A 17,371-nucleotide genomic window follows, 5' to 3' on the forward strand; every position below is an offset into this window, starting at 1 on the left:
AAACTAGTCCTGTCTGGATTGCCAGGGATTTGGAAACTTGTACCACTGGGGCATCACAAACCTTGGAAACTGCTCCATCTCTGTCCTGGGTTCTGGCAGCCTCCTACACCTCTACCGAGGCCTGGAAGTTTAGACTCTCAAAGCTGCAAAGAGCAGCTCCCTGCACGAGGCCTGAGGCTGGATGACTGGCTTTCCCTGCCTAGACATTTTGGAGTTTCAAAAAGCAAATCCAACAATGCCTTCTGAGCATGGTTTCCTCAATCAACAGAAACTGGTTTCTATTTTTTTTAGATCCCTAAAAGCCCATCTCTGCCTCTATTGATCTCCCCAAGTCTCAGATATCTGCATCTGTAGCAGGTTTCATGACAGTCTACAAATGTTCCCTTTTTTGTGAACCTCAAAATCACGCTGTCTTCCCTAAGTCTCAGAAACCAAAGCCTTAGGAACATCTGAATTCCCTCAAGTAAATCTCTGAGATTCAGAAATCTGTCTTTTCTGGTACTGTTGAGCCTCAAAAGCCTGCAATCTTCCTCTTTTCCTAAGTTCTAGAATGATATATTTTTCCTGGAACTCCAGGCACATACCTCTCACATCAGGTACCAATTTCCCTGAACATCAAAAATCTGTGAAGTCTGGCGATCATGAGCTCAGAGAATGCAGAAGACCATAAAGGAAAGGTTTTGGCTCCAGAAGAACCAGCAACTAGATCTCCCCAACAAACCATGAGAACCTGCAAAGTCTCCACATCCAGAGAAACAAAAGAAAGAGAAGGGAACACTGATAATGAAAGAAGTATCCTTGAATCTGGCCCCAAAAGGCTGGATTCCATAGATAAAAAGAGCTGAGAATTATATAGCAATGTCTGATCCTTTACTTATTTCAGAAAAGAGAACAAAAACAGATGTATCTTCTCAAGAGCTGTCAAAAGAGTGTCGCCCTTTACCAGAGTGTGGGCTGATCCTTGTCCACCCAGCACAGTGACCTCTGACCTCTGCCACGTTCAGCCAGGGCATGGCTGTAGTTGGTTGGATTGTGATGCCAAGCTTTAGTAACTGGCAGCCAATTTTAAAACCCCATAGCTGGCAAAAGAATCCAAAAGACAACTAGGAGAGTAGCTGACACTATTTTTGTTAAGGATTTGTATTCTGCCTCTTGGCTTACAAAATAAAATACAGATAAAATGGGACAACTGTCTTTAATAACACATAAAACAAAAAACAACTAAAATAAACAGGGAAATGCATGTTACCAGGCACTGAGGAAGAGTTAGTTACTGAAGTCAAGCACTGTAAGTCTGAGATTCTTGGCAGCTTGGAAATACACTTCAAATTTCTCAAAAACATATATCTGGCCAGGGCTGCCAAGCAAACGAGAGAAAGGGAGAAGGTGCCAGAAGATCCAAAGTATTTTTGGCTAATGGCAAAACAAAACTCACCACAACTCAAAATTTGAGCATGACTGCCAACACTTCAAACTAAACCACAAAGTCAAGAAGGTCTGGGTTGGAATTTGAGTTACTTAATAGCTGAAAGACCCTGGGAAAATCACCCTCTCTTAGTATCACTGTCCTCATCTGGAAAGTAGGGATAACAACTGCACCGACCTCAGAGGGTTGTTGTGAGGATTCAGTAAGATAACCCAGATAAAGCATTTTGCAAGTCTCGTGCTATGTAAATAACAGCTATCATTATTATTAGAATCACATTAAAAAATGTCAAGAGTGAAGCACAATGATCAAAGAGGAGATGCCTCGGATGACTCAGTAAGCAGTGTGACAGAGCTTGGGGAAGGGAAACTGAGTTGACAGTTGCCCTAAGTCCATCAAAGTCTCCACTAATTTTTATTAGAGGGAGGCACCTGCTGACCAGGATGAAGAATCTGATGTTATTCAAAAAGAGCAGAGGACTGAACATACTTTGAATCGGTTTCATCTTTATTTGATCTAGGAGAAGTAACAGATGGTGAAGGGAATGAACCATTGTCCTTAATCAGAGAGTAACACTAAAGATGTGACTCTTTCTAGAGATCCCTGACAATAGTAAAAGGGGGTTCCTTTCCTAGCCCCATGCTGGTGGTAGTGATGTGGGGGGGGGGACTATCAGTATTTTCCCTGGCTTCTGAACATCTTTCTCCAGTCCAGGCCAATCTACTTCCCAACTAGCATCACTAGAGCTCCCTGCTCCATGTCTGTGCTGACTTACCCCTGGAAGGCCATGCCACAGTTCCTGAGGTAGCTGTGAGCACTTAAAGGCTCTCTGCAAGGTTCTCCTATCTCTAGTCTTTCTTACCAGCTCTCCCTGACCTCTGGCCTCTGCATAGCCTCTGAATCTTGACGGTTTACTGGCTTTCGACTTGTTATTCAATCATTACAATCTAAGTAGTGATTGAGGGTAGGGATGATGTCTTTGTGGCATCCTAGTACAGAGATTTGTACAGAACAGGCACTAAAAAAGTGGTTGTTGAATTGGAACTGAATGGAACCAGACAAGGCTGCCTGGTTCCATAAAAAGTACCGTGGCTCTGGAGTCAGAGGACCTGCATTCAAATCACACAACCTGTGTGACGTTGGCTCAGCCACTTGACTCCTACAGCCTTTAGTTCCTCATCTGTAAAATGGTGGGACTCATCTGGATGAGCTTTAAGACTCCCTCTGACTCTAGAAATATAATCCTATGAATTACGCACTCTTGGCCTTCTGACTGATAGATTCGCCACACCATCTTTGTTTTGGGCTTCTGTGTTTCATGGGCAGAGGCCATGAAAAGAAATCTCCTAAAAAGAAGAGCCAGCATTTACAGAACTTCTGCAAAGTCCTTTACATTTGTTATCTCATTTGGCCCTCGCAGTAACCCAGAGAGATAGATGGCCTTATTATTTTACAACAATGGTGAAGTGCTCAGTCACCCAGCTAGTAAGGGACCCAGGCTGGCTCTGACTCCATCCCTGCTGCTCGGAGCACTGTAGCGCCCCTGGAGGCTTTGCTGCCAATGGCCACAGGTAACCCCTCCCAAGTAATCCTAATGGCCCCTGGGATGAGGCCACTGGCCCTGGTTCCCTTCCCCTCCTGGCCATGGGGGCTGCTTCCCAGCATGCCCACTCACCCGGAGCTGCCATTCCACCAAGTCAGTCCCTGTGATCATCTCGGTAACAGGATGCTCCACCTGCAGCCTCGTGTTCATCTCCATGAAGTAGAAGTTGTGGTTTGAGTCCATGATGAACTCTACAGTTCCTGGAACATGAGATTTTGGGGTTAAGCTGCAGTGGTGAAGTATGAGAAGGTCCCAAATCCTACCAAGAAAGCGGCCAGTGAAGTGGAAAAATCCGTGGCCTGAAAGCCAGGAGACCCGAGTTGTAGTCCTGACTCTGCTGATGCCAGCAGGGAATCACTTAACTTCCCTGGTCTGTTTCCTCATTTGTAAGATGAAGAAACTGGACCCAAGGGGATCTGAGGCCTCTTCCAGCTTCAACACCATAACTCTGAGGCAGGTGGTGGTGCAGGGAGTAGTGCATTGGTCTTGGAGTCAGGGAGGCCTGAGCTCAAATCTAGCCTCAGACACTAGCTAGGTAACCCTAGGCAAGTCACTTAAACTGTCTGCCTCAGTCCCATCAACTGTAAGATAGGCATAACAATAGCACCGTCCCAACTCTCCCCAGGGTTATCATGTGGATTACATTGGATAATGTTTGTAAGAGCACTTAGCACAATGTCCAGCAAAGGGCAGGAGCTATATAAATGCTTATTCTCTTTAAAAAAAAAAAAAAAAGCTTATTTTCCCTCCCCCGCAACCATGCATCAGATGTCATTTTATTTCTAATTCTTCATTCAATGGAAAACATTTGATACTTAAACAATTAAAACTCTAACACTGCCTCTTCATCTAAGACAGAGGAATCCCCTGAAAAGAACACTGAGCAAACTGTAGGAGGCCCCCAGAATCAGCCCCAAAGGGCCCAGTAATGAGACCATGATTGAGCCACTTCAAGGTGACTCGAGAGGAGCAAAGTCACAAAGCACCACCCCCCCCCCAAGACAGCAAGCAATTCTGCTCCAGCTCAGGAACCTGGAAGTCATTACTATTTTGTTTTTTTCAAAGAACATGTTTCCATCCATGGGAACCCTGACTCATGCCCAGACTCATGGAATTGAATCCACATGCACATGGAGGTTTGTAAAACACATTCAGCAAGTGTGCTCCACCCCCCGCCCCAATAAAAAGCAAGAGCTCCATGGCTTTCTTGTGCTCTCAAAACTGGAGAAATGCACGCCTCCATTCTGGTCCATCCTGTTCCCCCCAGAACGGAGTTCCCTCCTGCCCACTCACCAGCACCCACGTAATTGACAGCCTTGGCAGCTTTCACTGCAGCTTCCCCAAGCTTCCTTCTTACTTCAGGATCAATTCCAGGCTGTGAACAATGAAAACATTTAAAAAATAAATCTCACACAAAGATCATAGGCATTACTCACTCTATCTATAACCAAGAAATTCTACGAAAACCCAGCTTCATAAATGTCCATTAAGGAATGTCTTATTTTTAGGAGCGTTACTATCAAACAAAATCAATGACTCAATAGATTGGTCCATCGACTGTAGATTTCACCATACACAATAATGCCTCTGCCTTTGTGCCCCAGACCAGTTTTCATTTTAATTCATTAAAAATTACAGATGTCTGTTTGACAACTTTTGCTGACCCTGTTTTGTTTAAAAAAAAAACCACAAATTAACCATGGAATTAGAAAATATTAGTCAAAATCAGTGCCTTTGGAAGTTATCATGGAACCAAGAGATAAACTTGGAATGTCAAGCAACACCATAGAAAACAAGTCCTATTTCATTTGTTCAAATCTCCGATGACAATTAAGATGGGTTTATGGGAGAAGTGCATATGAATAAATAAGTGAACTTGGTAACAAGAAACTAACAACCTCCCCTTCCCCAATTATACTGATGGCTCACTCTCTACAAATAGAGTTTCATGGGGTATCAATTGCCAAGTAAATTAGGATGTCTTGAATAGACTATTGCAGTGAAATGGAAACACCGAGATCACTGACGTTTTGATGCATTTTAAGAGAAAGAAGTGAATCACAATAAACAAGCTACCCAAGATTGACTGACTTTAAAAAAATCAGTTTGGGGGTACAGTCTGAGATCAGCACATCCAGCCCAATCTCCTATGCTTTCTACACTGACAATGCTAGAGAAGTGAAAATCAAGAGCTCATAGATGGTGAGCTAGAAAGAACCTCAGAGGGCATCTAATCCAACCATCTTATTTTAAAGATGAGTAAACTGAGACCCAGAGAGATGAAGCAACTGGGCCAGGCTTATACCCTGTCTGTGAGGGCACTGAAATGCCCTCAATAATCAAAGAAAGATTCCAAGAAAGTTCAGGATTCTACACTAAGGCAGCAAAGTGAGTTTACATATTCATTTCAATCGAGAAAAACATTTAACATATTTTAGAAAATTTTCAACAAACCTATTTTTGTCCAAAAATAGATTTCCGGCTAATCATAAATTAATATTACTCTCAATTAATTTTTTAAACTGTGCAACAAAACCCCACTGTAAAACATCAGCCACTGTAAAGTAAAATTTGTCCCACCATAGGGACACCCTGGATCCCATGCATTACGAAGGGGCTTCACTGACCAGGTCACTCTAGTATATTATGATTAGCACCTGATATTAACCAGACCTGTGGCTTCATCAGTGTAGGGCAGCTGCCAATAAGCTGCCCGACAGTAGATATAGCAAGGGCCTGGAGTCAGGAAGACTTGAATTCAAATCTGATCTCAAATACTTACTAGTTGTATGACTATAGGCAAGTTGTTTATCTGCTGCCCGCCTCAGTTTTCACAACAGTAAAAGGGGGATAATAACAGCACCTTCTTCCCAGGGTTATTGTGAGGACCAAATGAAATAATACTCATAAGGTCCCTAGCATGGGGCTGGCACATAGCAGGTGGTACATAAATGCTTGCTTGCTTGCTTGCTTCCTTCTTTCCTATGAGGAACCTCACTCTACCACTACAGGTCAGCAACCGCTTCACAACTTAATCCAGATGTAGAGGGAAGTGGGATTAGATTTCAGATTCGGAGAAGTGAGACTTGACTTCCCAGGATACTGACATGAAATCAAGGCAAACTGGCCGCACATTCCTTTGAAGACTGTCCTTACCCCTGGAGCCTCCTCAATGATTTTCTGGTGCCTTCTCTGTACACTGCAGTCCCTCTCAAACAAGTACACGGCGTTGCCGTGTTGGTCCCCAAACACTTGAACTTCCACATGCCTGTTGGAGGGTAAACGCTGATTTCATTATCCTTTGTTCTGATGTGGTAACGTGGCATTTGTTAAATGAAACTCCTGGTCTTGCTAGTGACCTCAGTTCCCTACTGTTCTTTTTTAGCTTAGATTTTTGTGCTATATTAATATACTCTAAGGTCACAAGGAAAATGCCTTATAAAAAATCTTTGCTGAGGATTCTGATTTACTTGGTATAGTTATCTTTATCTTTTCTATTCCTCTTCTAAGTCATTAATCACTGAACTAGAAATATACACTTAGAAATATATACTAATAAAGGAATATTTCAATATGTAATTGGCTCCATTGCCTCATGAATACTAATAGTCCCCTTTGACAATGCAAATTCAACCCATCTATGTTTTCTTATCTTGTACAATTTTCATCTAAGTTAATTCAGAAACAGTTATGGTTTTATCAGTGGAAATGACATGAAAGAAGAGGCGTAGCCATCAGTTTTGCCACTGGACCCTAAAGAGAGAGTCACTGGATCTTTCCATCTGGCTTACAACAAAAACTGCTGCTTCCTTGGTTGTCTCCTACTATGACGTAAACTCCTTGAAAGCTGGGGCTGTCTTGATTTTCCATCTGAATGCACCCTTTTTAGTAAATGCTCTGTACACAGTAACCACTCAATAAGTGCTCATTCATTCATTCAGGATACTCTGTCTTATAGAGGAGCTGACCACCACACAGAAAGCCCTCTTTCCCATCAGCCTCTTCCACACTTGCTGGCTGCCAGGGCAGCTTTGGGTGCCCATCTGTGGCTCCTTGTTCCTCCTACTTGCCTGGCCTACTTCCTCTCCTGAGCTTTCCTCCTCTGGAGGCCAGCCCCTCCCTGCACACAAGTCACTGCTGATATTAGGCTGCAGCCTACTGACCCCCACAATAGATCTCTCCATATTCTCTGATTTGACTGTTCAGAGACTGGGGATTGATCCGAGCTATACACAGCTACATAGTATCACTGGAAGAACACTTTTGCTACAGAGAGCAGCTGGGGAATGATTGGAAAAAACATTCCAGTGGGTCTGTGATCACATCAATTCAGTGATTCATTCCAACGGTGTAAATGGCAGACCTTCCACACCTTCCTATCCCATTGACTCTTATTCATGCCTTGCCGAAAGTTCTGCATAGGTGTCCCCCCCACAAAATTGCAAGGGTAGCAAAGGAGTATTTGAGCTTCCCCATTACATCCCTCACTCTCACTACATAGCCAGCCCATCTTCTCCTTCTGTCATGCAATTCCTTGTTAACAAACATCCTTTATTACTGCCCTTGTTAGTTACAGTATTGTTCCTTGTTAGTTACAGTATTGCATAGTATAGAGTATTACACAGTATTATAGTTAGTAGTACCCTGCTCACATCCACCATATGCCTTTCTGTTGCCTTCTTTCCACTGGGATGACTGGAATTTCCAAATGTAATGTTGACTACTCTCTTCTGTCCCAGATCATTGATTGCATAGGTTAAGATCACACAAGAATCTTTGATAGATGTTGACCAGGAAGCAAGCTTTAGACTAATGATTTGGGCCCTCACCTCTAGCAATAAGGGGCTGATGGGAACGTTGGCATCATTCAAACAACCATCTGGCAGGAGCTCTGAGGCTGCCCCTCTCCTGGTAGGCCTCTGTGAGGGAATAAAGCACCCAGGCTCCAACTGTACAGGGCTGCTCTCCATCCAAAGACAGCCCAATGCTTATGGCTCATGGGAAGAAGGCTCCTTGCAACTCAGTGGGAACGGGTGCTCTCTGTCCTATGTGGACCACCGCTCCACCCCTTCCCCTTGATTACTGCTAAGTACTCTGTGTGTGTGTATGTGTGTGTGTATACCCTACCATACCACTGGACTGCCCAGTCATCCCTACCCCTGTAACTTCCCCTGCAAGGCTAATTAACCATTATACTGGTCAGTATTTCCAGGTGTTTCTCCTTGCTTGTGGAATCCAAACCACCAGCAAGTTTAGCTAGACCAGACCAGATGTAACCTTGGAGATAGCTCTAGTGATCCTGTTCATCAATATTCAGTAAGGCACAGAACAGGGAGACATGTGGTCACCAAAAGCGTTTGCCACTGTTGTGAGTGCAGAATCAAAATAGAGGGATTCCTGATACAGGGTTAGCTAATCAAGATACTCTTACTTGCAAATGACATAGAGCCCCAGAATACTATAGCTCCTTCTTTTTTTAAAAAAAATTTAATTCCATACTTTACTATTTAATATTTTTTTAGTTTTCAGCATTGATTTCCACAAGATTTTGAGTTACAAATTTTCTCCCCATTTCTACCCTCCCTTCCACTCCAAGGTCGCATATATTCTGATAACCCCGCTCTACAGTCACCCCTCCTTTCTGTCACCCCACTCCCCCTCCCCCCATCCCTTTTCCCCTTACTTTATTGTAGAGCAAGATAGATTTCTATGCCCCATTGCCTGTATATCTTATTTCCCAGCTGCATGCAAAAACAGCTTTTTTTTGAGCATCTGCTTTTAAGACTCTGAGTTCCAAATTCTCTCCCCTCTTCCCTCCTCACTCATTCTCCCAAAGAAGACAAGCAATTCAACATAGGCCACACATGTATCATTATGCAAAACACTCCCATAAATAGTCAAGTTGTGAAAGACTAACTATATTTTGCTCCCTCCTATCCTGTCCCCCTTTATTCAATTTTCTCCCTTGACCCTGTCCCTTTTCAAAAGTGTTTGCTTTTGATAACTTCTTTCCCCATATCTACCCTCCCTTCTATCATCCCCCCTTTTTATCCCCTTCTTCCTCCTTTCCTGTGGGGTAAGATACCCAATTGAGTGTGTATGTTATTCCCTCCTCAAGTCAAATCCGATGAGAGCAAGATTCACTCATTCCCTCTCACCTGTCCCCTCTTCCCTTCCAAAGAACTGCTTTTTCTCACCACTTTTATGTAAGATAATTTACCCCATTCTATCTCTCCCTTTCTCCCTCTCTCAATATATTCCTCTCTCATTCCTTGATTTTTTTTTCCATGAGGGTAAACATTTTATTTCCGTATTTGAAGTACATCTAAGAAAAGTATTTTTTTTGTTTTTGTTTTTTCCAGTTTAAATTTAAATTTATTTAACATATTTAGTTTTCAGCCTTGATTTTCACAAGAGTTTGTGAAAATCCCCCCCATCCCCTTTTCCCTTCCTTTCTTGTAGGGCAAGATAAATTTCTACGCCCCATTGCCTGCATATCTTATTTTCTAGTTGCATGCAAAAACTTTTTTTTTGTATTTGAACATCTGTTTTTAAAACTTTGAGTTCCAAATTCTCTCCCCTCTTCCCTTCTCACCCACCCTCCCTAAGAAGTCAAGCAATTCAACACAGGACACATGTGTATCATTATGTATAACCCTTCCACAATACTCATGTTGTGAAAGACTAACTATAATTTGCTCCTTCCCAACCCATCCCGCTTTACTGAATTTTCTCCCTTGACCCTGTCCCCTTTCCAAAGTGTTTGTTTTTGATTACATCCACCCCCATCTGCCCTCCCCTCCATCATCCCCCCCTTTTATTTTTTTATCTTCCTCTCTCTTCTTTCCTGTGGGGTAAGATACCCAATTGAGTATGTATGGTATTCCCTCCTCAGGCCAAATCTGATGAGAGCAAGATTCACTCATTACCCCCTCACCTGCCCTCTCCCCTCCTCCCACAGAACTGCTTCTTCTTGCCACCTTTATGTGAGATAATCCACCCCATTCTATCTCTCCCTATCTCCCTCTCTCAGTATGTTGCTCTCTCATCCCTTAATTTCATTTTATTTCTTTTAGATATCTTCCCTTCATCTTCAACTCACCCTGTGTCTGCTCTCTCTCTCTCTTTTATTTATATATATATATATATATATAATTTATTTATATATATATAATGTGAATGTGTATGTATGTATATATCTGTGTGCGCGCGTGTGTGTGTGGCTCTAGAATATCAGGGCAGTTCTCCTTGATTATTATTTCTTGAAAGATGATATCTAGGCTCTTTTTTTGATCATGGCTTTCAGGTAGTCCAATAATTTTTAAATTATCTCTCCTGGATCTATTTTCCAGGTCAGTGGTTTTTTCAATGAGATATTTCACATTGTCTCCCATTTTTTTCATTCCTTTGGTTCTGTTTTATAATATCTTGATTTCTCATAAACTCACTAGCTTCCACTTGCTCCAATCTAATTTTTAAAGTAGTATTTTCTTCAGTGGTCTTTTGGACCTCCTTTTCCATTTGGCTAATTCTGCCTTTCAAGGCATTCTTCTCCTCATTGGCTTTTTGGAGCTCTTTTGCCATTTGAGTTAATCTATTTTTTAAGGTGTTGTTTTCTTCAGTGTATTTTTCAGTATTTTTTGGGTCTCCTTTAGCAAGTCATTGACTTGTTTTTCATGGTTTTCTCGCATCCTTCTCATTTCTCTTCCCAGTTTTTCCTCTACTTCTCTAACTTGCTTTTCCAACTCTTTTTTGAGCTCTTCCATGGCCTGGGACCAGTTCGTGTTTTTCTTGGAGGCTTTTGTTGTAGGCTCTATGACTCTGTTGTCTTCTTTAGGCTGTATGTTTTGATCTTCTTTGTCACCAAAGAAAGAATCCAAAGTCTGAGACTGAATCTGGGTGTGTTTTCGCTGCCTGGCCATATTCCCAACCAACTAACTTGACCCTTGAGTTTTTCAGTGGGGTATGACTGCTTGTAGACTAACAAGTTCTATGTTCCACGTTTGGGGGGGAGGTGCCAGCTCTGTCAGAGCCACACTCCTCCTTCCCCAAGAACCCCCAACCCGAACTGGGCTTAGATCTTCAGCAGGCTGTGCACTCCTGCTCTGATCCGCCACTTAATTCCTCCCACCAGGTAGGCCTGGGGCCAGAACCGGCAGCAGCTGTAGCTGCCCCACCTCCACTGCCCCCGGGGCTGGAAGCCTAACCGTGAACTCCTTCCACTCCCGCAGCTTTTCCCACTAACCTTCTCCGCGGTCTTTGGTGTTTGTGGGTTGAGGAGTCTGGTAACTGCCGCAGCTCGCTGATTCAGGGCGCTAGGGCCCCCTCCGCCTGGCTTCTGGTCTGGATGGCCCACACTGCTCAGGCTGGGTTCTGCTCCACTCCGTTCCCAGCTCCCAGCTCCCAGCTCCGTGTGGGACAGACCTCACCCAGAGATCATCCAGGCTGTCCTGGGCTGGAGCCCTGCTTCCCCCTGCTGTTTTGTGGGTTCTGCAGTTCTAGAATTGGTTCAGAGCCATTTTTTATAGGTTTTTGGAGGGACTCAGTACGGAGCTCACACTAGTTCCTGCTTTCCAGCCACCATCTTGGCTCCGCCCCCCCTCATTCTTTGATTTTATCTTTTTAGATATCATCCTTTCATATTCAACTCACCCTGTGCCCTCTGTCTATATATATGTATATTCCCTTCAACTACCCTAATACTGAGAAAAGTCTCATGAATCATACACATCATCTTTCCATTTAGGAATGTAAACAAAACAGTTCAACTTTAGTAAGTCCCTTATGATTTCTCTTTCTTGATTACCTTTTAATACTTCTCTTGGTTCTTATGTTTGAAAGTCAAATTTTCTATTCAGCTCTGGTCTTTTCACTGAGAAAGCTTGAAAGTCCTCTATTTTATTGAAAATCCATATTTTGCCTTGGAGCATGATACTCAGTTTTGCTGGGTAGGTGATTCTTGGTTTTAATCCTAGCTCCATTGACCTCCGCAATATCATATTCCAAGCCCTTTAGTCCCTTAATGTAGAAGCTGTTAGATCTTGTGTTATACTGATTGTGTTTCCACAATACTCAAATTGTTTCTTTCTGGCTGCTTGCAGAATTTTCTCCTTGAACTAGGAGCTCTGGAATTTGGTGACAATATTTCTAGGAGTTTACTTTTTGGGATCTTTTTCAGGAGGCGATTGGTGGATTCTTTTCATTTCTATTTTACCCTCTGGCTCTAGGATATCAGGGCAATTCTCCTTGATTATTTCTTGAAAGATGATGTCTAGGCTCTCTTTTTTTGATCATGGCTTTCAGGTAGTCCAATAATTTTTAAATTATCTCTCCTGGATCTATTTTCCAGGTCAGTGGTTTTTTCAATGAGATATTTCACATTGTCTCCCATTTTTTTCATTCCTTTGGTTCTGTTTTATAATAGCTTGATTTCTCATAAAGTCACTAGCTTCCAGTTGCTCCAATCTCATTTTTAAAGTAGTATTTTCTTCAGTGGTCTTTTGGACTTCCTTTTCCATTTGGCTAATTCTGCCTTTCAAGGCATTCTTCTCCTCATTGGCTTTTGGAGTTCTTTTGCCATTTGAATTAGTCTATTTTTTAAGGTGTTATTTTCTTCAGTATTTTTTTGGGTTTCCTTCAGCAAGTCATTGACTTGTTTTTCGTGATTTTCTTGCATCACTCTCATTTCTCTTCCCAGTTTTTCCTCTACTTCTCTTACTTGCTTTTCCAAATCCTTTTTGAGCTCTTCTATGGCCTGAGACCAATTCTATATTTTTCCTGGAGTCTTTTGATGTAGGGTCTTTGACTTTGTTGACTTCTTCTGGCTGTATGTTTGGATCTTCTGTGTCACCATAAAAAATACCAAAGTCTGAGTCTGAATCTGAGTCCATTTTAGCTGCCTGTTCATGTTCCCAGCCAACTACATGACCCTTGAGCTTTTTGTCAGAGTATGACTGCTTGTAGAATAGAGAATACTTTGTCCCAAGCTTTAGAGGCTGTGCTGCTGTTTTCAGAGCTACTTCTACACAGTAAACTCTGCCACACCAGCACTCCTCCTCCCCCAACAATTGCCAACCCAGACCATGACCCAGATCCAGGTAGACTCTGCACTCCTGCTCTGATCCCCCACTTAATTCTTCCCAGAGAGTGGGCCTGGGGCAGGAAGCAACTGCAGCTGGAGCTCTGGAAGCAGCCCCAGAGCAGCACCACTTCTGTGCCCTCAGGGCTAGGGCCTACCACACACTCCTTTCACTCTGATCTAGAAGTTTTTCCACTAATCTTCTCTGTTGTCTTTGGTGTTTGTCGGTTGAGAAGTCTGGTAACTGCCACAGCTCAATGATTCAGAGCCCTACTGCCTGTTCTGCCTCACTCCCAGTCTGGTTGGCTCTGGTGTGGCCCACGCTGGGCTGTGCTGTGCTGTGCTCTGCTCCCAGCTCCGTGCAATAGACCCTTTCCAGCGACCATCCAGGCTGAACTGGGCTACAGCCCTGCTTCCCTCTGCTATTTTGTGGTTTCTGCAGCTGTAGAATTTGTTCAGAGCCATTTTTAAAGGTGTTTGGAGGGACCTGGGGGAGAGCTTAAGCACGTCTCTGCTTTCAGCTGCCATCTTGGCTCTGCCCCCTACAGCTCCTTCTTAGTGCCATTGATGGCCACACAAATGATCAGCTTTTTTAAAAGGAAGTGGAATAAGGAAGATCTTCAAGTTGAGCATGTTTTTCACCAATTCAAAAAGCATTCTAGATAAAATTTAAACAGAGCAAACTCAGGGCCCCAAATACATTCATTCAATCAGTCAAGAAACATTTATTAAATGCTTTCTGTGTTCCAGGCACTGTGTCACATACTGGGGATACAAAGAAAGGTGAAAATAGTCCTTGCCTTCAAGAAGCTGGCATTACAGTGGAGAAGACAACATGAAAATAACTATGGACATGTCTCACACAGACACACACACACACACACACACGCACATACACACACATCATATAGGGTTAGAGCTGCCACTCTTGCCTTCAAACAGAGCTGAATCAAGACAAATGGTTACTCCACTTTGTCAAAAAGCCTTAAAAGTACTAATTCATTAAAACTACATGTTACCAATTCAGAAAACATACCCATGTCCTTATAGTAACACACATCAAGGTAATACCTTATCTCATGTAAATGACTCACTCCTTGTATGCTGAGCATGGTGCTGAATATAAAAAAGTAACAAGGAGTTATTGGGGAAGGGAAGAAGTGGAGTCTTTGCCCTCCAGGAACCCACAGCCCCTCTTGGGGCATGCGATGTCTGTATAATGAAATGGGTAACATCATGTGCTACCTGGAGTTCTGCCGAGGGCCATCAGACCATGATCCAAGTGAGCACCTTGCCCATCTCTGGTAGAATTCTTTGTTGGAAGCCTGATTTCTTTTATTCTCATTTACAGATTGTGTTATTGGGGATAGATAGCTATTTCCAGGAGAGGGGCCTTCACAACCTTCCTTAATAATGCCTTCTCCACATGAGTTGGCATATGCCCTGGTTAATGCCACATGACCTATTTTGTTAATTATTTTTCCTACTATATCACTTGCCAAACTCAATCACTCTTCTCAAGGTCATTGGACCTGGTCAATTTGACCTGAGTTAAATTTCCTTACAATAAACATAGCTACAACAAATACCTTAGTAAATCCAAGCTAATTAGTCAATATTTGACCAAAGGATATTCCAGATTACAAAAGCACTCAAAAAATCCAGTTAATGGGATCTGACCTGTAATTAAAATTTAACTCAAACATTGTCCTTAATATTATACAGCATTAGAAAAACTTATTTTACCTTGGAGTGTCCACAAACTTCTCTAGCAGCATGGCATCATCATTGAAAGACTTCTTCGCTTCTCTCCTTGCTGACTCTAACTGTTCTTGAAACTCTTCTTCTGATCTAGCTATCCTCATGCCCTAAGACAGGAAACAAGGTCGTTACAATAGTGACATCATAACAAGTAAATGAGGCAACTTCCCAGTGAAATCCACAAACAGGCTATCTCTTACTTTTCCACCTCCACCACGAACTGCTTTAATCATTATTGGGTAACCGATTTTTTCAGCATGTTCCTTCAGGCATTGATCTGATTGATCTTCCCCATGGTAACCTTCAATAATAGGAACCCCAGCAGCAGACATGATTGCCTTGGATGTGCTTTAAAGGGAAATAAAAGGAGTTCAGAGGCCACCATGAGTCTCTTAGTACAACTGTTTATTTTGATACACTATAGACTGTAAAACATAATGAAGCTTTCTTTTTTGTCCACTTAATAGTATTTTATTTTTTCCAATGGCATGTAAGGATAGTTTAACATTCATTTTTGTAAGATTTTGAATTCCAAAATTTTCTCCCTTCCTCCCTTCCCAAGACAACAAGCAATCTGATATAGGTTATACATGTTATAATTGTGTTACAAGCAATCTGATATAGGTTATACATGTTATAATTGTGTTACAAGCAATCTGATATAGTTTATATATGTTATAATTGTGTTAAACATATTTCCACATTAGTCATGTTGTGAAAGAAGAATCAGAACAAAGGGGAAAAACCACAAGAAAGAAGAAACAAAAAAAGTGAAAACAGGATGCTTCAATCTGCATTTAGACTCTATAGTTCTTTCTCTGGATGTGGATAGCATTTTCCATCATGTGTCTTTTGGAGCTGTCTCAGATTATTGTATTTCTGAGAAGAGCTAGGTCTGTCATTGCTGATTTTCCCACAATGTCACTGTTACTGTGTACAATGTTCTCCTGGTCCTGCTGACTTCACTCACCATCAGTTCATGTAAGTCTTTACAGGTTTTTCTGAAATCTGCTGGCTTATCATTTCTTATAGCACAACAGTACATTACAAACATATACCATAACTTGTTCAGCCATTCCCCAATTGATGGGCATCCCCTCAATTTCCAATTCTTTGCCGCCACAAAAAGAGCTACTATAAATATTTTTGTACATGTGGGTCTTTTTCCTTTTTTATGATCTCTTTGGGATATAGACCTAGTAGTGGTCTTGCTGGACCAAAGGATATGCACAGTTTTATAGCCCTTTGGGCATAGTTCCAAATTGCTCTCCACAATGGTTGGATCTACTACTAGCTTTCCTCAAACCCATTTTCTAAGTGAAAGTTTAGAGCAAAAGTGATGGTCTTATTAGGAGAAATAACTACTCATGAGTTATACTTGAACATACCTGTGACTCTATGAAAATTCCCCAGCTCATGTCAAATAAAGCTATCTTATATATCTGAAAGACATGTAAGGCATTCCATCCCCCTCTTTGTGTTCCCCCCTTTCAGCAGTAAGGCACAGTTCAAAAGACCTAAGGAAGGATCAGTGATTTCCTCATTGTAGAAAATTCTCTACATGAGTTCTGGAGGTCTTATCAACTTAGTAGATAAGTCCTAGGGGTTTGTGGAGGCACACATTGAGAGGTTGAGAGGAGAGACTGGATCCTCCTGACTCCGAGCTTGATCCTCCATCTCCTACTACATGCACCCCTTCTTATTCCTCTTAGTACGAGGATGTCAGGAAGAAAATAAAGGCGTACCTCTTAATTCCCATATCTCTGATAGCAGATGAAGGGGGCCCTATGAAAATGATTCCCTCTTGTTTACACAACTCTGCAAATTCGGTGTTTTCTGAGAGGAAACCATACCCTGGATGAATAGCCTAAAAAGGAGAAACAAAAAGTAACACCGTGATGACCAGGAGTGTTATACGGCACCACTATTCAGCAACACTGGAGAGACCAGGGGAGCTTTCCATCCTTATCAGGGAACATGTCTCCCCCACAGATGGCCAGTGCCCCCTTGTACTTTCTCCCTCCCAAAGCCAGCTCTAGGGAAAGGATCTTCGACTCATGAGAGTATAAAAAATGGATGGTGGCATCCAGCTTCAGACCTATCAGGGCACTTATATCTCAAAGGGATCAGGGCTTTAAATGAGAAGCACAAAGCTTCTAGGCTGGAATTCCAGGCTCTGATAAGGGTGGTGCAAAGAAGGGAGACTTTGGGGGGCCATAAAGCTTTACCAGCGCTACTGAAATCATGTCTCCCAAGCTGTTTCTCTATCTAGGTATAAAGGTTGGCTAGATTGACACGTCAGTGCAAATTCTCTCTCCCCTTCCCACTTCACTCCAACCATTGATAGCACCTTGTCGAAGGTAGGTTATGGATCATCTGGCCCCATGGTTCATGTATCCTCCTTTCTCGGGGAGTTCAGCACTTGGCTCACAGTCTTCCCTTCCATCCAAACAAACCCTTGCCATTTGCCCTCTAGACCCTGAGGTGTGTCATCAAAACTGCT

The 17,371-nt window shown here is 42.5% G+C and overlaps 1 protein-coding gene across 1 annotated transcript in view; it reads right to left on the reverse strand.

The window, feature by feature from the left end:
• The window catches only part of MCCC1 (methylcrotonoyl-CoA carboxylase 1), a 60,036-nt gene that overhangs the window by 29,665 nt on the left and 13,000 nt on the right, over positions 1-17,371 (reverse strand). Inside the window, exons 5-10 of the mRNA XM_036753852.1 lie at positions 16,614-16,735; positions 15,069-15,216; positions 14,854-14,975; positions 6,186-6,297; positions 4,323-4,404; positions 3,102-3,229 (exon numbers count right to left, since the gene is read on the reverse strand). Of these exons, the coding sequence (XP_036609747.1) occupies positions 3,102-3,229; positions 4,323-4,404; positions 6,186-6,297; positions 14,854-14,975; positions 15,069-15,216; positions 16,614-16,735 (714 nt within the window). The remainder of the gene's footprint in view (positions 1-3,101; positions 3,230-4,322; positions 4,405-6,185; positions 6,298-14,853; positions 14,976-15,068; positions 15,217-16,613; positions 16,736-17,371) is intronic.

Source organism: Trichosurus vulpecula, chromosome 4 (assembly GCF_011100635.1).
Source record: "Trichosurus vulpecula isolate mTriVul1 chromosome 4, mTriVul1.pri, whole genome shotgun sequence".
Taxonomy (NCBI): Eukaryota; Metazoa; Chordata; class Mammalia; order Diprotodontia; family Phalangeridae; genus Trichosurus; species Trichosurus vulpecula.